Below are 22,921 nucleotides of genomic sequence, written 5' to 3'. Positions count from 1 at the left end.
TCAGTTCCCATATCCATCAGTATTTTGACGGGCCAGCACATCGTTAGGCGGCAGAATCACCAAATTGGCAATATTAATTCAAACCAGTTTGCATTAATGTCATCCCACAGACAAAATACAAGTCATCGTTAACTCCTCTCCACCACAAACCAAAAAGGAATGCAAACACTTTTGCCATTCAAACAGTAATTATATTTTAGTAAATTCAGAAATTAGAAACAAGTATTTTATTTCTGGGATGTTGGTATTATATTTTAGTTGAAAAATTTAACTCTTTGTGCGAATAGTTAATGAGTCCTTCATTTAATTGGTAATTATGAGCATGGCCAGGTGGTGGCTTTATAGACTAAATATTAGAAGTAATAACACAAGTGATGTTGGTATAACCGATTCATATACTTTAGCTTCATTCTTAAAAGTAATAACACAAAAAGCCTAGTACTATGTTATTCTGAAAAGTATATGTTTATATATCATATACAAAGATAAATGTTTGGTTGATCACAAACAGAAATTAGAAATAGTAATCAAACAAACTGAAATACATACCTACTTATATATACACCCCTACTCGCATTTGTATATAGTTTGCTGTGATAAATTAATTAATTGATATGTATATTATATTGGAACCCAAAATTAATCTCTATATGCAGAAAGAACTTGAGTTCCCCAATGTATAGACTAATGTTTGCCTAAATATTTAGTACAGAAAACTTGTCAATGGCTTAAGGTATTGACAAGTATTATAGCACTTGAAACCAGCAGAGCTTACAGCCACAAAACATGATCAGCTGTTTAATTGACCAGTAATAGAAAGAACTTCAGTTCCCCCAACTAGCATAATTGAGATATATGAATATTAACTACGAGCAAATTGATCATATTCGAAATACCCTATAAATAACTTTAAACTAAATGGGTTTTTAATTTCAGTCATGATCTGAAGTATTTTGTATTCAATTGAGGACAGTACTGCGCTAATACATGCAACTTATAAGTTTTTTTCATGTTTGCATGCATGCTAACACGCAAACAATGCGCTGTACGTTCCTCGTCATTGTGGCAAATTTTTCCAGCATGAATGCCATGACTAGATATCGTTGATTTGTAACACCTGCTATACGAATTGGGAATATGTTAGTTTGTCAGATCATGAATGCCATTAATGATAGCATTCGATAAGTTTGGTGATTGCCAAAATGGGAAAAAGGCCTATTGATGACACTACATTTGGTTAAGTTTTTGCAAGAGATGTGAAAAGTCGTAAACTATAGAAAGAAACACTTATATTTTGGAATTATCGACTGCTAGATAAAAAAATCAGTGGCAGATGAGATAAAAACATTTGGGGCATTGGATTACTCTAAAAAGTGCAGGATAAATATAAGTTTTTTAGCCTTTCCTACATAGGCATTAAGAATGCCAAATGGCTGGTTCCTGCCCCTAATAAGAACAAATGAATTAGTTCATCTAAACGTAAAGACTTTTAACTAAATTTATAAAACAGAAAATCTGATCTACAACCAGATAATTGGGTGGTAATATTTCTGTCAAGTAATTTTTTTTTGCATACATCTGGATGAAAAATCTGATCTAGGGTCACTGCACCAATTTCCATGCATAGTTCTCCTCCAAGGGATTGCTATTATAAGAAGTTTGCCTGGTTTTTAATAATGAATGTGATGGTTTTGCAATGACACTATGCAATTCTTAAATTAAACTCTAATATAGTTAAGATATATTTAAACTTGCTCCTAACTAAAATAACTAGAAATTAACTTTTATGTTCTTATAAAAATAGAAAAATATGAAGTTAGTAGTATAAATAAATTTGAAACAGCTATTTATAACTAACTCAATGTGTCAGTTATAAATAGCTAGCCTCACCTGAAGTTGGCCTATTTTTTCCTTTTAGGGGTTTAATATATGAAGTATATTAAGGCATAGCTTAGCTTGAGTTGGTTTTGCTCCTTTACCAAATTATGATTTGTTCTTATAGTTTGGTACATTTTCCTATAGGATTTTAACTGTGAGCTATATTACCGAAACAATTTTGTCAGTATTGCCTTGCAACAGTTCGATCTTAAGCTTACTCCTGATCTAAATCTATATATAAACACTAAAAACATCAGTATTACACAAACAAAACCAGGCATCGAAAAGAAAATCAATATTTAGACCGTAAGATTGGGCAGATACAGAAAATCCTGAAGCAAACAGAGGAAAAATAAAATCAAGTTACATAGGAACATGCACATTTGTTTCGCAAGTTAAAGAAAAGGATTGACAAAAAAAACAAAAAAAAGACATGGTATTTTGCATGTCCAGTGTTCATGAGAAATAACCATTTCCAACCAAATACATAGTCAAGAGTAAACTAATTACATGATCAGAGTGCATTTGGCAAATAACGAATTTTGGAATAAGCACAAAAACGAATTTTAGATTTCATTGAAGGGAGGAAAACAGCTAAATTGGCAACTTTGTATACCTATACGGTAGTTCCCTTCCCTGGAGCCGCCAACGATTATGCTGATCTCTTGGCAAATCTTCAACTTGGGAAACGAAATGGAGGCAAAGAACTCATATTGTAAGGGAAGGAAACGTAGGGATTCGGCTTGTTACTAGTGGAAATGAAGGGGAGTGGATTTTTTGATTTTACTAGCTGAAAATCAAGAACCAACAACGGAAGGGAGAAAATTGCCGGAAAATGGGACAGTGAAAACCCGCATTCGGTGAACGCGGAGGAGGTCACGCCGTGGGCAAACACTGGTTAGGGTTGCGCAAAGAAAGTGCAATAGTCGTCGGGTTCGTCGAAGTGCAGAGGTTCGTCAAAGTGTTGGGGGGAAATGTGTTTGGGGGGAAAATAATTAAGACCTGAAACCTGGATGCCGGTTTGGCGCCCAGAAAATGTATTGCGGCGAAGTTTACCGCGTTGCAAATTTAATTATTTCTAGCAGCGACATTAATCGCCCCTATAGACCATAAAGTCGTTGCAATAGCCATCTTCTATGGACCCACTATACGATTGGTCGTATTTCATTTAAAAACAATCGGCGGTTTTTAACTTGCCGCTAGATGATACTTTTGCCAACGAATTAATATGCGGCGACTAATAACTCGCCGGTAAAGACCAACTTTCTTGTAGTGAATACAAGAATAAGGCTATCGGAATAGGCCGGTAGTTCAGGATCAAGGGACATTCCGATGATCAAGTTAGCAATATTCTCAGAGATAGATCAAGTGGAGAGAGCATCAGGGAGAAGATGGCATATTCATATTCCATACCTGACATGTTTTGGAATGCCCCTTTGTGATGAGATTTTATTTGGGCAATGCCACTCTTTATTATAAGAAAATTCTTCTCATCAGTCACTATTCACTACTCCACATCTCACATTTTATGAAAACCAATCCAACACCCTATAAAAAATACACTCACACCCTATGAAAAAGCTATAGGTATGGAGTGTAAGCATGAATAGTGACTAATGCATAACATTCCTCTAGATTTTATTATCTTCAAATGTCACACATGCTGATGTGCCACGTTTTAAGTAGTTCCATATATCAACAAATTATGAATTGATAGCAATATAACATCTGTCAGATCATGATCTAATGTGAGTAAAAATGATAAAACTTATGATGAACATAAGAGTTTATCGGTATATTTAGGTGTATACAACTAATTTATTGGTTTGATTCTCTATTTTTTTCTTGGCATTGGAGTGTTTGACTTTGTCTCATTGTGATTGTCTTTAGTGCATGCCTTAATTTTGATAATACTTATAATATCATGACCACATCTTTACTAAAAATAAATAAAATCATGTGATAATAATCCAAATTAAGAGAAAAACGATAAACTACTATTTAGGATAACTCATAATTATGGTTGAAGTAATCTATTTATTTTCATGAACAACGAGAATTAGTTATAAACCAATTAATGTCAATCATCATCCGTTGTTTTCGTGTACGTACAGATCAGAAATTGCTTTATCTTAGAAAGTTAGTGCACGATAAGATCGCGATCTAACAGAACAACTTGCCCTTTATAAAGACAGTTGAATTGAAGCTATAGCTTTCGAACCCACGGACATATCTCTCTGATCTCTCTCTCCACGAATTTGGCATTTCTTGTGTTTGGTAAGATCAGAGACTCGAAATGGCCTGCACTTATAAGACAACTCTTATGCTGACCGTAATTTGCTTTATCCTAATAACACATGAGGTAATGCAACATCACGTTTTCCGTGTGTTTGATCTATTGTGTAATATATGCTATTTTTTTAATCTTATATTTATTTAGAATAAAGAATTACATCTCTCGTTCCTATTCCACGTACGATAACATGAATATGGTCCTATATATGGATCGGATCATCAAGTGCACCAATAACCCATGTACAATGCATGAGCCATGCAATTTCATCCCCACGTTAGCCAATATATATATATATATATATATATATATATAAATATATACTACAACATTGTCAATTGTACGTCATTGTTATTTTGTTTTATTACTTTTGCTAATTTGTGGCAAACTTGCAGCTGGAGATATGTAGTGCCAGTCATTCCACGGTTGGAGCCAAAATGATAGGTAAGAGCATTATTCTAGACATAATTGGTTAACACTTGAGAAATTGACCTATATATATAGTCTCGAGGCTGAGTTTAAACCTTATGCCAAATGGATATATATATATATATATATATATATATATTTATATATTTATATTTATATATGAGAAATGCTTTAGTCCGAAAGGGATTCTACAAAAGTATACACATAAATTGGTGTGCTTTGATGTGGTACGACGTTAGATCGAAAAACTACTTTTATTATAAAATAAATATTTAACGTATCATATAAAATCATGTCAGTTTATAGGATCTCTTTGTGGCTGTAATACTTCTCATTTATATGAAATTCTTATTTGGTGGCACGAGTTTTTTTAAGTGAATTTACTAAAATGACCTTCTAGATATTTAATAAAAATTATAAATTATAAGAAGAAAAAACCCTCGATCGGATGGTCACCAGTACCAATGTGGCTAGTGAGGGAGCTGATCTTCTGACGTTATTTCAGAGAAGATTATACACAAACTTACCATATTATAATTAATGATTGATGATGATATTCGTATATATGCAGATTGCAAGGGCAAGTGTAATTATAGGTGTAGCAAGACATCTCGACATAAGATGTGCATAAGGGCATGCAATACATGTTGCAGCAGGTGCAACTGCGTGCCTCCAGGGACCTCTGGAAACTACGAGGTGTGCCCTTACTATTGGCACATGACAACTCATGGTGGTCGTCGCAAGTGTCCTTAAAATAACATGCAAAATTAACGTTATTGCTCTACTCATGAAAAGGATGTGTATGTATATGCCATGGATATATAGCAGAAGGCCGAATAACATCACCCTGGAGGAGACACAAGAAGGATGTTAAACAGGAGTTTGATATAAGTATGTTCTAAAATATGTGTGGAGAGGTCCAAGGCAAACGCAAGTTTGTCATGTTCTTGTTCATAATATCCTATATATATTTGTTTGTCAATTTCTGAAATGCTTACTATATATATATATATGTGTCATCACTTGATTTTAATAAGAAAATTCAATGGTATTATCAATTAAGTACCTGTGATCAGTGCAGAGCCATGTATACTATCAGTGTAGTTGCAGCCACCAAAATTTAAAAATATGCCTAAAACTATATGAAAAGGAAAAAGCTACTCTTCCCGCGCTGTGATTTTATTTTTTAGAAGTATTAAAAAAATACATGTAAAAAACACCAGAAAAAGAAAATATAAAATATACTAGAGAGTCCCAGAGCTCTAGCGATGGCTGTAGAGCAACCCATATAAAAATTTTAGAAATTTATTGGAGTTTTTCATTTTTTACTAGCTAGCACACCCACTACAGTAATTGATGAGGCAAAAATGAGAATTAATATAGTGATACCCACAAAAGTTGTGGGATCAATTAATTAGATCAAGAGCTACAATGGACCATCGTCTCCTATCCTATGTTCTCCACCAACATCTCCTCTTCTACTGATTCCCTTGCCTCCACCACCAGATCACCACCACCAACTCATCCCCGTCATCTTCTCACTCTCAAATTAACACAATATAACTATCTCCTTATGCGAGTGCAGCTTGTTCCTTATCTCCAGGGACAACGGCCTTTATGGTTAGCTCGATGGAACAATACCATGCTCACCCTCCTCAATCCCTTTATCATCCTCCTCCAACATTTAAATTCTTAATCCTACGTTTGTCCACTATGATAAGATATGCATCCCAGCTTTACTGTTGTGACAGCTCCCTACATAATCTCTGCATATTGTGTATCTGTTACCTTTCGTGTATAGCATATTAGGATCCCATGTATTGCAAATGCATAGCTGTAGATTAGCTGTAAATGGTGGTTATTAACCTTCGTATACTTTATTTAAGTAAATATATGCCCGCGTAGAGGGCAAAATGGTTTTGTTACATGGTATAAGAGGGCCCTGAGTTATCAACAATGGATTTTTTGTCTACCTCTTCGGTCCCACCTGTAGCTGAGTTTGCTTCCCTTGATTTCTCTTCTACAACCACCCATCTATTGATATTGCTATTAAACTAGTCTTTGTCCCTATTCTGCATGGTCGTGGCCTTTTTGGCTATATGAAGCATGAAGTCCCATGTCCATCAGCAACCATAATCGGTAAGAATGGTGCGTTATGTTCCAACCCAGCGATAGCTCATAGGCTTCGCATTGATCAGCTAATCCTTAGTTGGCTCAATAATGTATTTACTTAAATAAAGTGTCTTCTCATGATGCCTGGACCGTACTGGGAACTTTGTATGCTAGGCATACACGAGATTGTGTCCAAGAGATTGTGTCCAATAGATAAAGGGTGAGCTACAATCACTCACAAAGGGCGGATCCTCAATGGAGGATTATTTGCGCAAAGCCAAATCCTTGGTTCTCTCCCTTTCGAGTGCCAAAAAATTGATGGATGATGATGAATTCATCATATGTATTCTCAGAGGCTTGGGCTCTAAGTTTGACCCCATTCTGGCTACCCTTAATGCTCATGACACTTTTCCTCTACTTGAAAGAGTTAATAGAAAACTTCATGACTTGAAATGTGCATTCTTGCTGCATGTGAAGCCTCCCCTGCCGTTTCTATCTACACCAACCGTGGCAAAAATAATTCTGGGTCTCAAGGAGATTGTGAAAGCCATGAATGTAGTGGGTCCAACACCCAACATGTCTCTCAAGCAAGACACAAAAGCACTCGGGGTAGTCGGTCTCAAGGTGGTTCCTCAAGTGTATTAACAATATTCATCAATCAACACATCAACCCACACAATCATAAGACTTACCAAGTGAATCACATGTACCGGCTATAGGATCTTCAATTGCTCTAACAAAGGAAACTCCATCCCATGCAACGACTAGCCACTCTCTCAAAGGAAAGTCTACCACATGCAATGGCTAGCAACTTCCTTTTTTGATCCAATGTACATATTACATCGTTTTCACTTTCCATGTATAAATCAATGTGTCTAACGACAATATACACATATTGTAATATTGTATTTCTCAAAATAGACAATAAGATCAAGACTCTCAGAAGACTTATGATCATTGATATTTTCTATCAAATAGCATGTGTACACTTTATCTTTTTGGTATCAGAGATCGTGTGAGTGAAGAGAGTCTTCCTCTATGGCCACCATTGCCTTGAACGTGGGTAACTTTGTTACCCTGCGTCTCTCCAATAGCAACTATCCTCTCTGGCGTGAACAAATATTAGCCTTGGCTGAAAGCCAAGATCTAGTCCACCATCTACTACAAGCAGACTTTGCCATTCCAGAATTCGAGACCTCTCCAGATGGATCATCGAACTCGAATAGATTAGAACACTACCTCCAGTGGTGTAAATCTGTAGATTATTTTGGGGGAGGGGGGGTGGGATCATTGGCACCCTCTCGGAAGAGGCGCTTGGCCTTGTTGTGGGTTTAGACTCTGCTCACTAGGTTTGGGCGGCATACGCTCAGGACTCTCAGGAGCAAGAGTTTCACCTCACTCAAATGTTGACATATCTTAAGAAGGATCCCACGACGCCCCTTGCAGATCACCTCCAAACCTTCAAAGGCTTGTGCGACAGCTTGGCTTCAATTGGATGGCCAGTTGCTGACAAGATGAAAGTATTTTCCCTGTTGAACAGCCTCGATGCCCGCTATGAACCGTTCACCACCTCAATGCTGAAACCTCCCATGCCGTCTTACATCGAGATCCTTCCACTTCTCCAAGGGTATGAGATTTGCACTTCTCTTTATGAATCTAACTCTTCCTTTGCTTTATATGGACATCGGACAGGTGCTTTGGCCTCTAAGGATCACCGTGGTGGTGGCCGTTCGTAGCAACGAGTTTCTCCTCTCGTGGTCGCGAGTTTCACCCTGCCATCCATTCGGCCCAAGAGTCTTACACATGGGCTCCTTCAGCTCCCTCTTCTACAGGTGAGCCCAGGATCAACCCATCACCAATAAGGCCCGTGACCCACCACTAGACACCTGTCAAATATGTGGTAAAAAGGGCCATGTTGCTCTTAAGAACTGGAATAGATTTAATCACTCGTTCCAGCCTGATGATATTCCTCAAGCACTAGTCGCGATGACGTTGGAAATTTTTTCTCCTGATAATGAATGGATTGCATACACTGGAGCATTTGCCCATATGACAAGTAATCCAAGTATGCTTGAAAATTTACGTTGTTACTTTGGTACTGATGCTGTCATTATTGGCGATGGTAGTTCCCATGCTATTACTTATGTTGATGATACGTACATAAATAATGGTACCACTAGAATTAAGTTACGTGATATTCCTTTAGTGCCTGCACTTGCAAAAAACCTATTATCTATTGGGCAACTTACTAATGATTACCCATATAACTATGAATTTTATGGTGTTGATTTTCTTGCTAAGGAACGAGAGACCAACCATGTCCTAATAAGTAGACGGCAGAAGGGTAATCTTTACACCTTATTTGCACCTTGCGAAGCGCACTTCTCCACTAGTTTTTGGATTGCCTCTGAAGATGTGTGGCATTAATGTTTGGGATATCCTCAAGCCTCTGCTATCAAAGTCTTCAAATCCAAAGGACTTATTCAAATTTCTGGCTCCAATAAAGCTCAGTCTGTTTGTGAAAGTTGCCAATTAGGCAAACTAAGCAAATTTCCTTTTATACCCTATTCCAGTTTAACTCATGCTATTTTTGATAAAGTTTATTGTGACTTGTTGGGACCTACCCCTGTTATTTTTGTGGGTAAATTTCACTACTATGCATGCCTAGTTGTTTTTGTTTTGAAAAATATTATACAAAAAAGTTTGGAATTTAAAAAATAAAATTGTAAAATTTTAAAATTTTAAAATTAAAATTAAAATTATAATTATGACTTCAAACTTACAATTCTAAAAATTAAGAAAGTATTTAAAAAAAAAAAAAAAACAAGGGGAAGCTTTTCTACTCCCCCATGACAACCCCTCCTCCCGTGCTGATATAGTCTCTTGCATTAGGTTGTCCTCAAAGAAATAATTGATTTATAATTATATGGGAATCACCGTTTTCTTGTTTTTTTATATACTAAATATATAAAAAAATATTAAATAAACATTTTATACCTAATATAACACGTGTTTTTTATTTTACATCTCAAACTATTGAAATTGACATATTGAGGGAAGGTTTGGATTTAAAATGATATAAAAATCCTTGAGAAAAGTTTGTGAGTAATGGTAAGATGAGTTTGAGATTAGGTTTTAGAGAAAATATATTTGATGAATAGTAAAAACTTAATTTTTTTAATATCAATATTATTTAAAAATATTGAAAAATTATTGAAAAAAATGACATCAGGCCACCTTTGGCAGCCATGCATAGGTTGTTGATAGTAGTGATGATTCTGTTTTTGTTTAAATTTTATTTTTAAAAATTATATTTAGAATTTTTTATGTTTAAGAAAATTTAAGTAAGATCTAAATGTTTGCAAGTGAGATCAACTTTGACCAGGAAAAATCTTCGACTGAGGCGATTTCACCTCTAATCCAAACGTACCCTTAATAAGTTAAAAAAACTAGCAAAGGGCGTTATTTGCCCAAGTCTAACAACTAAGATGCCAAAACATAGGCGGTAAGGCATAATCTTGTTGATTGGAACTTAGTGGAGGGTGATATTTTAATTGAGGAATTGATATAATTGGTTTGAGCTTTGTTGAAAACACCACAAAGAGTTAACTACACTGACCTAGCTGGAGACTAAGTAGAGAATTAGAGAAATGAGCAAAAGGGAACAAAAATATCCATTTCATAAAGACAACATATGGGTGACTAAATAAGTTAGCAACAGTAAGTAATCTATTTACTGTTGCTAACACATTAAGTCATATCAATTTCTATAGGTGGATGTAAACTGTAGACTGATTGATACATATTATTAAGAATAAAGCCACATATCTGCCACATGGCTTCAGGTGAAGTAATCCATCGAGCTGATTGAAATTTTTAGGTTTTATTAATCTCTTGGATGTTTTGTCCAAGAATCAAATTGAAAGTAACACGATTATGACCTTTAGAGGTATTTGACTACTTTGATTGCTGAGCAAATTTCTACATTGATGTGACAATCGAATTTTTCAATGAGATATGGATTATGCAGAACAATCCAATGATTATCTAAGTCTTTACTTTTGACAATGGCACTTATTCCATTATCACAATATTTGTACTGTAGGAAACAATCGATTCCAACAGTTGTGTTAGATGTAAAGTTTTTTGGATAATGGTTCTTGCAACTGCTATTTATTTTCATGCACGCATTGTTCGGATTCAATACTCCACAGGGACCATGCATCATATGCCTTATTACTGTTTTGTGCAAATGCAGACTTTCATCTTTATCAGGTATTTCTACTGATACAATTTCATCAAAAGATTCGGGAGCATAGATTTTCCAATCTCTTTGTAGTATGATTAAGAAATGTGCATGTGATAGTCCTCTTTTCTGATGTTCAATTATATATACATATGCTGAAATTTTTCCAAACACCTCCCGTTTGAATAATTTATCCTTCATTTCTTCTAATTTTGCTCTAAAGATACACGCAATTAAATCAGGGCGATTTTATGCCTCTTCTTGCGGACTCAACTCATCCAAGATTTCTTTTCAACTTGGGTTACACGTCATGGTTAAAAAGATGTCAGATTTTCCAAAGCATTTGACTAAAGCCCTTGCTTTCATATATCTTTTACATATATCTCTTAGGCCTCCAATAAAAGAAGGCAAAATAATGTGTTTGCCAACTTTGGAAGCACTGCTTTGTCCAATTGAAATGATGTCAACTATTCCTTGATACACCTCATATCGAATCGCTTGTTGCTTATTATGAAAATAATCCAATCTCGACGTCTTAATTTTTACATACATATCAACAACAAACTACTGTAGTAAATGGCCAGAGAACAAGAAAATAGACCTCATATTTTTTCAAATTTGAAGCTTGTAACAATAGTACTTGCGGCATGAGACAACCGTCAACGGGTTCTTTTCTATTCTTTTTAGCACTACAAGATGATAAATTTAACAATTTAGAAATGTAAAACTTTTATATTAGAACAATTAAAAGTCAGAATAAGAACAATTATTCTAACCTTCTTGTTCTTTTGTAAGCAGTTGCTTTGTTGATATAGATTGTTGGGGGTTAATTGATGTACTTGTTACTCATTGTGGTGGTCTTTCCCATTTTTTTACTCTTAATATCCCTTGGTGCCAACCAATATCACCTAAACGAAATAACAATGGATATTGCCGTGGATCATAACAAACAAAATAATGTTGGACTATATGACTCTCACCTGCATGATTGAATACCATAATATTTCATCCTTTCAAGGGCTCTGAATCATCATCTTCAATCCAAATGACTGCTACTTGGGAAGCTGACGGAGCGTTAAAAACATGCTGATCTAAACCAACATCTGACCTAATATGAATTTTGTGGCTTTCGAAATTGGGCAAATTCCCAAGGGTTCGAAAGAATGTTGAGTACGGATTAATATGAAGAATGGCCATGAGTTGAAAAATAATTTATGAATCCAACATTCCAGTGTCATGAACATGATTGCCCAATTCATGTTCAGTATCATAAAAATACAGTTGTAGATGCGAAGGACATCCATCCAAAGGAACCAAGTCATTAATGTAATGATAAATTTGACCTTGAGCTTGGATTGTATAAATTCCTCTATTTCTTCTGCACAAATTCCTATCAAATTTAACCCTGAATGATGTAAAAGCAAACCTATTCTTATATGTGCGTACATAGGTAAGAAATTTGACAGATTCAACTGTGTTAGAGGTAAACAAATGGTAAAGTTGTTCCGGAACATCATTTATAGTTAAAGAGATTGTTCCGTTGGCACAACAAAAACTCGTCTCATGTTGAAATCTTTTTGCTTTACAATATCTACAGAATGGAATTGACGGTAATAAAGTCACCTCAGCTAGCACTCTTTGTAGTATTTTCCTAAGACTAGCCGATCGTTGATGTCGCTTTCCTACTGGAGGGGAAAAAAAAAAAGACCAAAGAAATGAAGCAAACTCTTAAAGGTGCTATGACTTTCAATAGAGGTATTATTGAATGAAGCTGCATATAAGGAAGAAAGAAAAGGAAAAAAAAAAGTACCACTCAATTCTATATATCTTCCTTATCCCGAGAAGTTGTTGATATCCTTGTCTCAAAGTTGGGTTGGCATTGAAAAAAAGAAGCAGCCTATTGAATAAAAGATTGAACATGTTGAATAAAAAAAAAAATAGGAGGACTGATGGGAAAGTACGGTGAAAACAAAGGATATACAATAAACCTGCTCGACCAAAAGTTGATCCGGTGTATGTACATTTTCTGTACATATATTTGTTGCCCCAATTGTCAAAGACATTGTGACATTGTCCAGACGAAGAGGTTCTGTCGACACAATTTCAACTATGTTTATTTGCTGACAGAAAATTTCAGAAATATCAAGATTAGAACAATATTTAATTTGTTATGCGGATGATACATCACTGGTCCCAACATCAGCACAAAAAATGCATTGTCTTTTTGTACAATGTGGCCTGACCTCCTCACTATTGTGTATGAATTCTACATCACCTTATAACATATTTGCTTCATCGTGAATGATTGGTTGGGAGAGAAATTGTTCATTGTGTTGAATAGTATCATTTGTAGAATTCCTTTGTTGAAGATATATTTCTTTATTTTCTTGTCGTATATGTTCTTTTTCTTCTAAAGGAAGAGCCCTATACCAATTATTTATCCTAAGATGTTTTCCAGCACCTTGGGAATCGTTTTAAACAAGGACTCAAGTTATAAGAATAAAAAAGAACTAATTGATCAAATCATGATAAATCTGTACTGATATATCAATGTGAGCTTACCAAAATTCATTTATACATGCAAAGCAACAACTCTTGTTGACAATTGGATATAATAGTCCAGAACCAGAGGTAGGAGAATCAATGAACAACACGTAAAGTCAAAATTTGTCTATAAAAGGAAATAGAAAAAGTTATAAATCTATTCATTAAAACCCCCCATTGAACAGAAAAATAATGTGTAATTCTTTATAATTAGTCTTCTTCAATCAAGAAGAAAAATTCATGATGATGCAAGATCAAAAACATTTTCAATCCAAATATATGTTCCAACAGGCCAAAACCATCCATCGAAATAGATACATTTAGAGCATCATCAGATACCTCAGGGCTATTGGAAGTAGACCAAAGAAGTCCAACCAACTTAGCAAATTCAACCGAGCTGAAAAGAATGGAGAATGAAAATTAGAACAAGCATAAAAATTATATGATGAATTCCAGACGAAGAAGGTCCAAACAAAAAACCCACAACCAAATCAACTCTTTAAATGAAGAAAAGGAAGCAACAAATTCTGAAATCCATGGGAATGTTATATTTTGTCTATAGACTCTTATATATACACCACTATATGCTCATTGGAATCACCTAATAATCAATCATCCGAACCTCACTTATCAAGATAACTCAAAACAAGAAATTTAGATAATGGGAAAGTAAAGTGTTTTAAAACCAATAATTTAATAAACATAATTTTTTTCTCGAAATATTTTTTCTTTCTTGTCTTAGTGTGATAGGGGTTTTTAAGTTGTGATTTCTAGCCATTTTGTACACTTGGCTCTTAAAAAATTATAATTAGACTTTAAGTTTATACTGAAAGCAAACGATTGAAATTTGGGTCTTGAAAACAAACTGAACAATTTCTTCTACCTTAATTTCCTGATAAGAATGAAGTTATATATATCTTGAATTTAATGTGTTATATTTGTTAAATTTGGGTGCTTAAGGTCCTAGAGTCCTGGAGAAAACTAACAATAAGAAGGGTAGCCATGGAATTGGGGAAAGATCGAACAGATCAGTTTGGAGGTACATTACTATTCCAAAAACAGCATTGACATTTCAGTTTCTAGTACACTGGCTCTTAAGAAATTATAATTAGACTTTAACTTTATATTTTTCAACTTGATCAGTCTTGAATCTATATATGACTTAATTCAATGTCAAGATTTGGATTATTGCTTATACAGTTTTGTCGCATTGATTGGAAGATATTGTACATGCTTTTAATTATTTCAAATGTAGTTTAATAAGTATACACTTCAACATATATATGACTTGCATGAGTTGTATCCAAATAAAGTAATTAATTAGCCTGGCAACTCATTAAGAGATTCGTACCTAATCAATTACATACCTAAAATATTTTGAAGGAAATTGATAATAAAAGAAATCTGTATGATTCATTTAGAGGTACAGTACTATTTATAAAACAACATTGACAATTCACTATACAATAACATTCTAATTAATATTAAAATAAAGAAATCTAGTTCATTCATTTGTATCAAACAAGAAGATATGCTTTTTCTTTTTGCATAAATTTATACAATCAACTGTGCACGTTTTACCCATTCTCTATTTATAGATGCCTATTAATAAAATATTTTACAATATAATTTAAGAGATGGTCAAATAGATGAAGTACATGGGTTGCAAAATGTAAAGGTAAAAGAAGAGTGGGCTGGTGAGTAAAAAAAAAAAAAAAAGAAGGCAGCAGCTTTACTTGAAAAAGGTAAGAGTTTTGCGCAGGGGCTCTTGGGTCTACGGAAGACACGCACACAAGAATTTTTTTCGACTGACTGAGTGTGGGACATGGGACGGGGGGAGCCAATAAAGAAAAAGAAGAACTGCGGCACTGGACATGAAACCAAACTCAAGGGAAAGAAAAAAAAATAAAAAGGCATGTTGGGATGCACTCACGCTGGGAGAAAGAAAGAGATGACCAACAGACGGACGGAAACAACGAGGGAAAGAAAAGAAAAAAAAAGCAGCAGTTTGTTTTTCAGCGTGTAAGCTAGCCTGTGATTTGTAATTAAATAGTCAAAAAGCTCGTGAAATAGGAGGAGACGACACAGAATATAAAAGGGTTCTTGGACAGACGAGGGGAAGAATTTTTTGTGGAGTTTCTGGGTTCCTCGTACTCTGATCATGTGCTTGACTTGGTCCTCTAATTCGTTAATTATGCTATATATCATATTAGTTATCGCTTTCCAAGTACTAATTATTGCTAGTTCTAATTATCGGAACTGTAATCCCTGTTCACCAATCCGATTAAAACACGTACCTTTTCCCATGCCAACCGATGAGCTAAATTTAGAATATTTAGAGCTAGATTTGCATGCATGATGCCATCTTGGAAAAATCTTGACGACGTCAAACATGCAGGAATTGCGCGGTAAGCGATCCCCTCATCTCTCGTTCGCATGCAAATCGAGCGCTCTCTCTCTCTCTCTCTCTCTCTCTCTCTATATATATATATATATATGTTACTCATCTCACGAATTATGATCTCCTGAGACAAAACCTTATCGTCGGAAGTTACGAAGTACGCGCGTTTTCAGCTTCAATGGTTTGCAAGCAAGCTTTTCCGGCAACGTGCAACCCACGCGGTCGGGCGTTCTTTCTTCTACTGCTTCAGTACTGCTCCGCGGTATTAACTCTGGTATCTGCTCAGGAACCTAGCGCTCGCTGGCCTACGCTTTCCGGTTTGTGTTTTGCCTCCAAGCCTCTAGCTAGCTAGTACCTTTACTGCCGAGAAATATATAACGTTGGAACAAAACGAAAAAGTTTTCTGCTTTCGATCTTGAAAAATGAAAAACGCAATGAGAATATTGTTCTTACGTAGTACGCCGGATTTACGTACGTACCTTCGATATCATTGTGAAACATTACACGCACGTCGTCACAAATATATATTCCTACGTACACAACAATGTTGTAATTCATTCATTCATTCATTCATTCATGTTGTTTCTACTTGAGTTTTACATATCTCGCATGCAAATTATAAACTGATATATATATATATATATATATATATATATGACTGGAATTAATATTTCGTACTAGGTAAACCGCCTCTAGTGATTGCACGAGGAGGGTTTTCAGGGCTGTTTCCAGATTCTAGTTCAATTGCCTATGATCTGGCACGGGCAATTAGTCTACCCAATGTCCACTTATGGTGTGACGTGCAATTAACAAAGGATGGAGCTGGGATTTGTGCGCCGAGTGTCAAGTTGGAGAATGCTACTGACATTGCTACTATTTACAAAAACGGAAGTAGGGTTTACCAAGTTAATAAGGTCCCTACCCGAGGATGGTTTTCTCTGGATTTCACCTACAAAGAGCTAGCAAATATTGTCTCCCGTATGTCTGACTTTTCTCTCGCAAACCTTATTTTCTTTACATTTTTTTTTTTTTTTTGTTACAGTCTACGTACGTACTCGATCTGTTTATAGTCAAGGTTTCTGCTTATTTGATATGAGATTTTCCATCGCCAGCTGATGCGAATTTCTCTGTTTCTAATTATCAGTAAATCAAGGAGTCTATTCTCGAACTAACCGGTTTGATAGCCATGGCTACGCAATTATCACCGTTGATCATTTGGCTAAAACAATAAAACCACCAGGCTTATGGTTGAACATTCAGGTAATTAAACGAAAAATTATTATGAACTTTAATTGCTCTGTGTCTGTGTGCCTTAACATGGAATTGGTCTCCTCGATCGTTTGTTGTTTTAATTTTCCTCTGATAATGTTGGATCTGGCTTGGCTTTACGATCAGCTATCATGCATTCTGATCATCAACTAACCCTTTTGCTCCAACACCGAACGCTTGATTTGCAGTACGATGAGTTCTTCACGCAACACAATTTGAGTATGACTAGATTTGTGCTTTCTGTTTCGAGAAGAGTGAAAGTTGATTACATTTCATCACCAGAGGTGGCTTTCCTAACACGTATTGCGTCTGGATTTCAACCTACAACGACAAAACTGGTCTTCCGGTTTCTAGGACGAGATGAGATTGAGCCTTCAACGAGCCAGACATATGGCTCTCTGTTGAAGAATCTTACTTTTGTCAAGACATTTGCCTCCGGAATCCTTGTTCCAAAGGACTACATATGGCCTGTAGATGCAACTCTTTATTTACAACCTCATACCTCTGTTGTCGTGGATGCTCATAAAGCAGGGCTTGAAGTTTTCGCCTCGGATTTTGTAAATGACGTTCCCCTTAGCTACAATTACAGTCATGATCCCATATCTGAGTACTTGTCTTTCGTTAACAATGCTGACTTCTCTGTTGATGGAGTGCTGAGCGATTTCCCAATTACTCCATCGGAAGCTATAGGTAAGTCTTTTTTCCTCTACTAGATAGATATGTACTCTTTACAATCCTGAATTTTTCTCTTCTCCTACTGCAGCTTGCTTTGCTCATCTCGGCAGAAAAGCTTCATCACAAGGTATATATATACCACAGTCGCAAATGCTTAGATACAACATTCTTCTCGATATATATATCATTGTTGACACTCCTTCACCTTGCTCATTATGCAGCGAAACCTTTGATTATCTCTAAATATGGAGCAAGTGGAGATTACCCAGGTTGCACAGACTTGGCATATGAGAAAGCTATTGCAGATGGCGCAGAAGTCATTGACTGCCCAGTTCAACTGGCCAAGGATGGGACACCATTTTGCCTGAGCTCAGAAAATTTGACAGAAAGCGCAGTAGTTGATCCAAAGCCTGTGGATGGAGTATTTTCCTTTAACCTGGCATGGAACCAGATTCAAACCTTGATACGTAAGTCGATTTGGGTTCTCCTTTACATACTCTGTGCAGTGATACCCTTTAAACCACAACCCCTCCTTCCCAACCCGACAGCAAACATTTACTGAAAGCTTTCATGCTTTGGAAAAATTCATCCTCTTAAATTTGTTTAAAAGCGTCTGTCGAGACTGAGAGATCATAACTAGCGTGATTGAACTTTAGTACTTCGGTTTTAATTAATTCTCTTCATTAAATAAGGATTTCCGTTATTATCTACTTATATATATACTTGTATATATTTTGCGTAAATTCCGGCAGCGGCAATAGCAAACCCCTCCGCCAAGTATAAAATGTTCCGGAACCCGAAGTCCCAAAATGCTGGAAAGTTTGTAACATTGTCCGATTTCTTGGCCTTGTCAAAGAACGCGAAATCTCTTACTGGTGTCCTGATCAACATAGAGGTGAGTATTTGCATGCTCTGCTGCTTAATTACTGCCTTTTTGTTGCTGAAATACATGATTTGAATATATTTCTTGATCATCCCCGTTTGATTCTGTTGATCATATGTTCCTTTCAGAATACACAGGGAGTGAGTGTAGCCGACGCAGTCAACGAAGCCTTGATCAAAGCTGGTTTTGATAAACAGGCATCCTTAAAAGTTATGATCCAGTCCAGTAATAGCTCAGTTCTAATGAAGTTCAAGGGCAAAAGCAATAAATACGAGCTTGTATACAAGGCTGATGGGAATATTGTTGATGGCCCCAACGCCGACTCAACCATTAAGAACATAAAGACATTTGCCGATTCTGTGGTTGTCAGCAAGGACTTCATCTTCCCTGAACTTCAAGCATTTATCACTAATATTACCGATATTGTGCCCAAGCTTCAAGCGGAGAAGCTCCCTGTTTATGTAGAGACATTCAGCAATGAGTTTGTGACTCAATCATGGGACTTCCTCTCAGATGCAACTGTGGAGATCAACGCATTTGTCCAGGTGGCAAACGTTGATGGTATCATCACCGATTTCCCTAATACAGCTGCCAGATACAAAAGTAAGTGGATTTTTACTCAAATTCAACCTATATTCATTCATGTGATGCATATATGATATAAATATTGGAGAAAATATATTTATAACTGGGAATTGTGCAATCGCCGTAATTGTTTTGAAAAAAATATTAAAATATTAGACTCATATAAAAAAAATTAATTTTTTAATAGTGGATCCCACTCTTTTTCAAAGAGATTGCACGACGTTTATACACTTCACGGTTGTACGTATAATTACTCTAAATGTAACGTTGAAACTTAAATCCCTAATTATCCAAAAAAAAAAATTAAATCGAAGAGATAGAGAGATAAACATTCTCTCATACATAAAATATATAGTCAGATTTCGAGTTTAGAACCTTAATTACTTTAATACCATATCAAATGATCATCAGAAGTTGTTCCAAGAACTTATTCTAACACATATGAACTTATTCTAAACATTCGGTGCTTTTTTTTTTTTTTTCCCTAGCACCAAAATTAAGCTTAGCAGTGCTATGTTTATTTGATACAGTTGAATACCAAACGCTCCATATGATGATGATATCTATTTGATACATTGGTGGTTCAATGAAATGCAGGAAATCGGTGCTTAGGTGTGGGGAAAAAGTCACCTCCATACATGGAGCCTGTTAAGCCTGGAAGTTTGTATGAATTCAGTGGTCATCCCTGAATTAAGATGATGAAGTGTGTTATAATAAATTAGGGTACGTAGCATGCAATTGGTGATCGATGACCAGATAATCTTCTCGATCATGCAACAACACCGGCCAGCTAGCTAGCTAATTAGTACTATATGTATATATATATATATATATATATGTACATATATAAGAGTACTGCATGTGCTGTTTGCCCCAATTATCACTTCTATAATACCAATTGAATGGTATTATCAATTATGAACTAATTGTGGTTAGTGCAGAGCCATGTATACTCCAATCAGTGCAGTTTCACCCACCAAAATTTTAAAATATGCTTGCTTAACTATATGAAAACTTTAGAAATTTACTTAAGTTTATTTATTTGTTTTTTAACTTGTACACTCACTAAAGTAATTGATGAGGCAATTATGAGAATTAATAAAGTGACAATATCCACAAAATTTGTGGGACTAATTATGAAATTTTTATGTGAAAAACGAGGTGGAACGGAAAATTAATTGACAAATCAGATAAATATATATGGGAAATCACATATATAAAACAAAAACACAAAATTTTGATCACGAAGGGAAATCTTTTGAAGAACTTTTAAAAGAAAATTAATCCAGGTGCTGAACCATTTCCTTTAAATTCACCATAGAATATTAATTACCGATCAGATTTAGACACTGACAAAAAGTTGGTTGATTCTAAATTTGACTTGCAATTCCACGAGTGATCCACTTGATTTCTGCAACAACAATAGCTCCATAAATCCTTCCAACGTAAGGATCATACGTACTCAACTCAAAATCAAGATGAACTCAAAGAAAAATGGACTGAAATAAGGATAAGAAGTAGAAAATCGAAGATAGTGCATATAAGCTAAAATAAGAAAGCCATTTAAACTCAAACTAATCTCTTGTATATTTGGATATAGTTAACAATAGAATCATTGTAATAAACTCTGATGTATAATCAATATAAATATACTTGGAGCTCCTCGAAATAATACTACTTGAGGAAATCTATTCCAAAACATACAGTTTGCTAAGTCTCTTTATTGTATCAAAAGCCCCAATAGACCATCGTCTCCTATCCTATGGCCTCCAACAACTCTTCCTCCATTGATTTCCTTGTTTGCACTACCAAAACACAACCGCCTCCTCCCCCTCATCTCATCACTCTCAAATTAACACGATATAACTATCTCCTTATGCAAGCGCAACTTGTTGATCCTTATCTCTAGGGAAAAAACATTTTTGGTTACCTCAATGGATTTTTCTATACCCTTAATCGATCTCTTTATCTTCCGCGCGCCTACACAGTTGAAATTCCTAATCCTACCTATGTTCATTGTAATAAGATATGCATCCCAGCATTGCTGTCGTGACTCTCTCCCTGCATAGCTCTGCATATTGTGTATCTATACCTTCTCTATATAGCAAATTAGGATCCCTATGTATAGCAAATGCATAGTTGTAGGTTAGCTATGAATGGTAGTTTTTGACCTTTGTATAATTTATTTAAATAAATACAATGCCACTTAGAGGGTAGACTAGTTTCGTTACATGGTATCAGAGGCCCCCAAGGTATCAACAATGGATTTTTTTTGTCTACATTTTCTGTCCCTCTTATAGTTGAGTTTGCATTTCTTGATTTCTCTACTACCACCACCCACATGCCTAATATCTCCATTAAACTAGTCTATAGTAATTACCTGTTGTGGAAAGTACAAGTGGTCCATGTTCTGCATGGTCATGACCATATTCGCTATGTGAAGAATGAAGTCCTATGTCCATTAGCAATCATCATCAGCGAGGATGGCCCATTGCATTCCAAACCAATGATGGCTCTTAGGTTGCACATTGATCAGTTGATCTTAATTGGCTTAATAGCTCATTGTCTGATGCCCCACTATCTCTGGTCATCAATAGCAAATCTTCTCATGATGCTTGGACCATATTGGGAAGTTTGTATAGTAGCCATATATGAGATTGTAGAATTATGAAGAATAAAGAGAAACGAAATTTAGCAATATGGTGACACTCTCGTGAGGGTATTTGTCCCACAAGTTGGTGATTGACAAAGGGAATTGAGTGAGTACAAATGTACTCCAATGACTCTTATTTATAGGCCATCATGCACCAATTGGTAAATGACATAACCATTGGTAAGAAGTGACACAACCTTTTGACTAAATCAAAAAGTTGTATCTTTTGACACTTCCTTAACCATTACTCCCTATGAGAACCATCACCATGGAGAGGGTGTCATTTCAAAAGGTACACCGTTTAGTGATCACACCCTTTAGAATTACATAGATTGTGTTCAATAGATGAAAGGTGAGTTTCAGTCACTCACAAAGGGCGCATCCTCACTAGGCGCTTATTTGCACAAAGAGCCAAATCCTTGGCAAACCGATGGATGATGATGATTTCATCATATGTATTCTTAGAGGCATGGGCTCTGAGCTTCACCCAGCCATTTTGGCTGCCCTTAATGCTCATAACACTTTTCCTTTGCTTGAAGGTGTTATTAGCAAAATTTTCAACTTTGAAATGTGATTTCTTGCTGCACGGGAAGCTAACTTTGTCGCTGCTCTCTACACCAACTGATGGATTTCAATAGTGTCCTTATGATGAACTTTTGTTTTTATCAGCACAATGGGTCTGGCATTCTTAAGCTACTTATTTATGTCGACGACATCATTAATATCGGGAACTCTTCTTCACACATTACCAAGTTTATTTTACATTTGTCCTTTGCTTTCTATCTGAAGGACCTTGGTGACGTGCACTACTCCTTGGGCATTCAGGTTACTTGTGATGAGTCTTCCATTACTCAAACATGTTACTTGCTCTCTCAACTACAAAAACTTGGATTGGATGGTGCTACTGTCTCCACCACCTGGCTTAGGTGTTCAATTGTCTACATCTAATGATG

At 35.7% G+C, this 22,921-nt stretch overlaps 2 protein-coding genes across 2 annotated transcripts; both read left to right on the top strand.

Annotated features, from left to right (window-relative positions):
• Positions 1-3,943: 3,943 nt before the first annotated feature.
• On the top strand, positions 3,944-5,584 carry LOC108991664 (gibberellin-regulated protein 2-like). The gene is made up of 3 exons (XM_018965991.2): positions 3,944-4,240; positions 4,567-4,615; positions 5,172-5,584. Exons 1-3 carry the CDS (start codon positions 4,175-4,177, stop codon positions 5,351-5,353), a joined length of 297 nt encoding a protein of 98 aa, XP_018821536.1. The 5' UTR covers positions 3,944-4,174; the 3' UTR covers positions 5,354-5,584.
• Positions 5,585-16,018: 10,434 nt separating this feature from the next.
• On the top strand, positions 16,019-20,457 carry LOC108991614 (glycerophosphodiester phosphodiesterase GDPDL1-like). The gene is made up of 9 exons (XM_018965942.2): positions 16,019-16,220; positions 16,585-16,881; positions 17,048-17,163; positions 17,361-17,862; positions 17,936-17,974; positions 18,069-18,314; positions 18,600-18,742; positions 18,859-19,333; positions 19,913-20,457. The coding sequence occupies exons 1-9, from the start codon at positions 16,082-16,084 to the stop codon at positions 20,002-20,004; spliced, it is 2,049 nt and encodes a 682-aa protein (XP_018821487.1). The 5' UTR covers positions 16,019-16,081; the 3' UTR covers positions 20,005-20,457.
• Positions 20,458-22,921: the final 2,464 nt, after the last annotated feature.

Source organism: Juglans regia, chromosome 15 (assembly GCF_001411555.2).
Source record: "Juglans regia cultivar Chandler chromosome 15, Walnut 2.0, whole genome shotgun sequence".
Classification (NCBI taxonomy): Eukaryota; Viridiplantae; Streptophyta; class Magnoliopsida; order Fagales; family Juglandaceae; genus Juglans; species Juglans regia.
The sequence above is the reverse complement of the archived record's forward strand: the minus strand, read 5'-3'. Positions and strand labels throughout refer to the sequence as shown.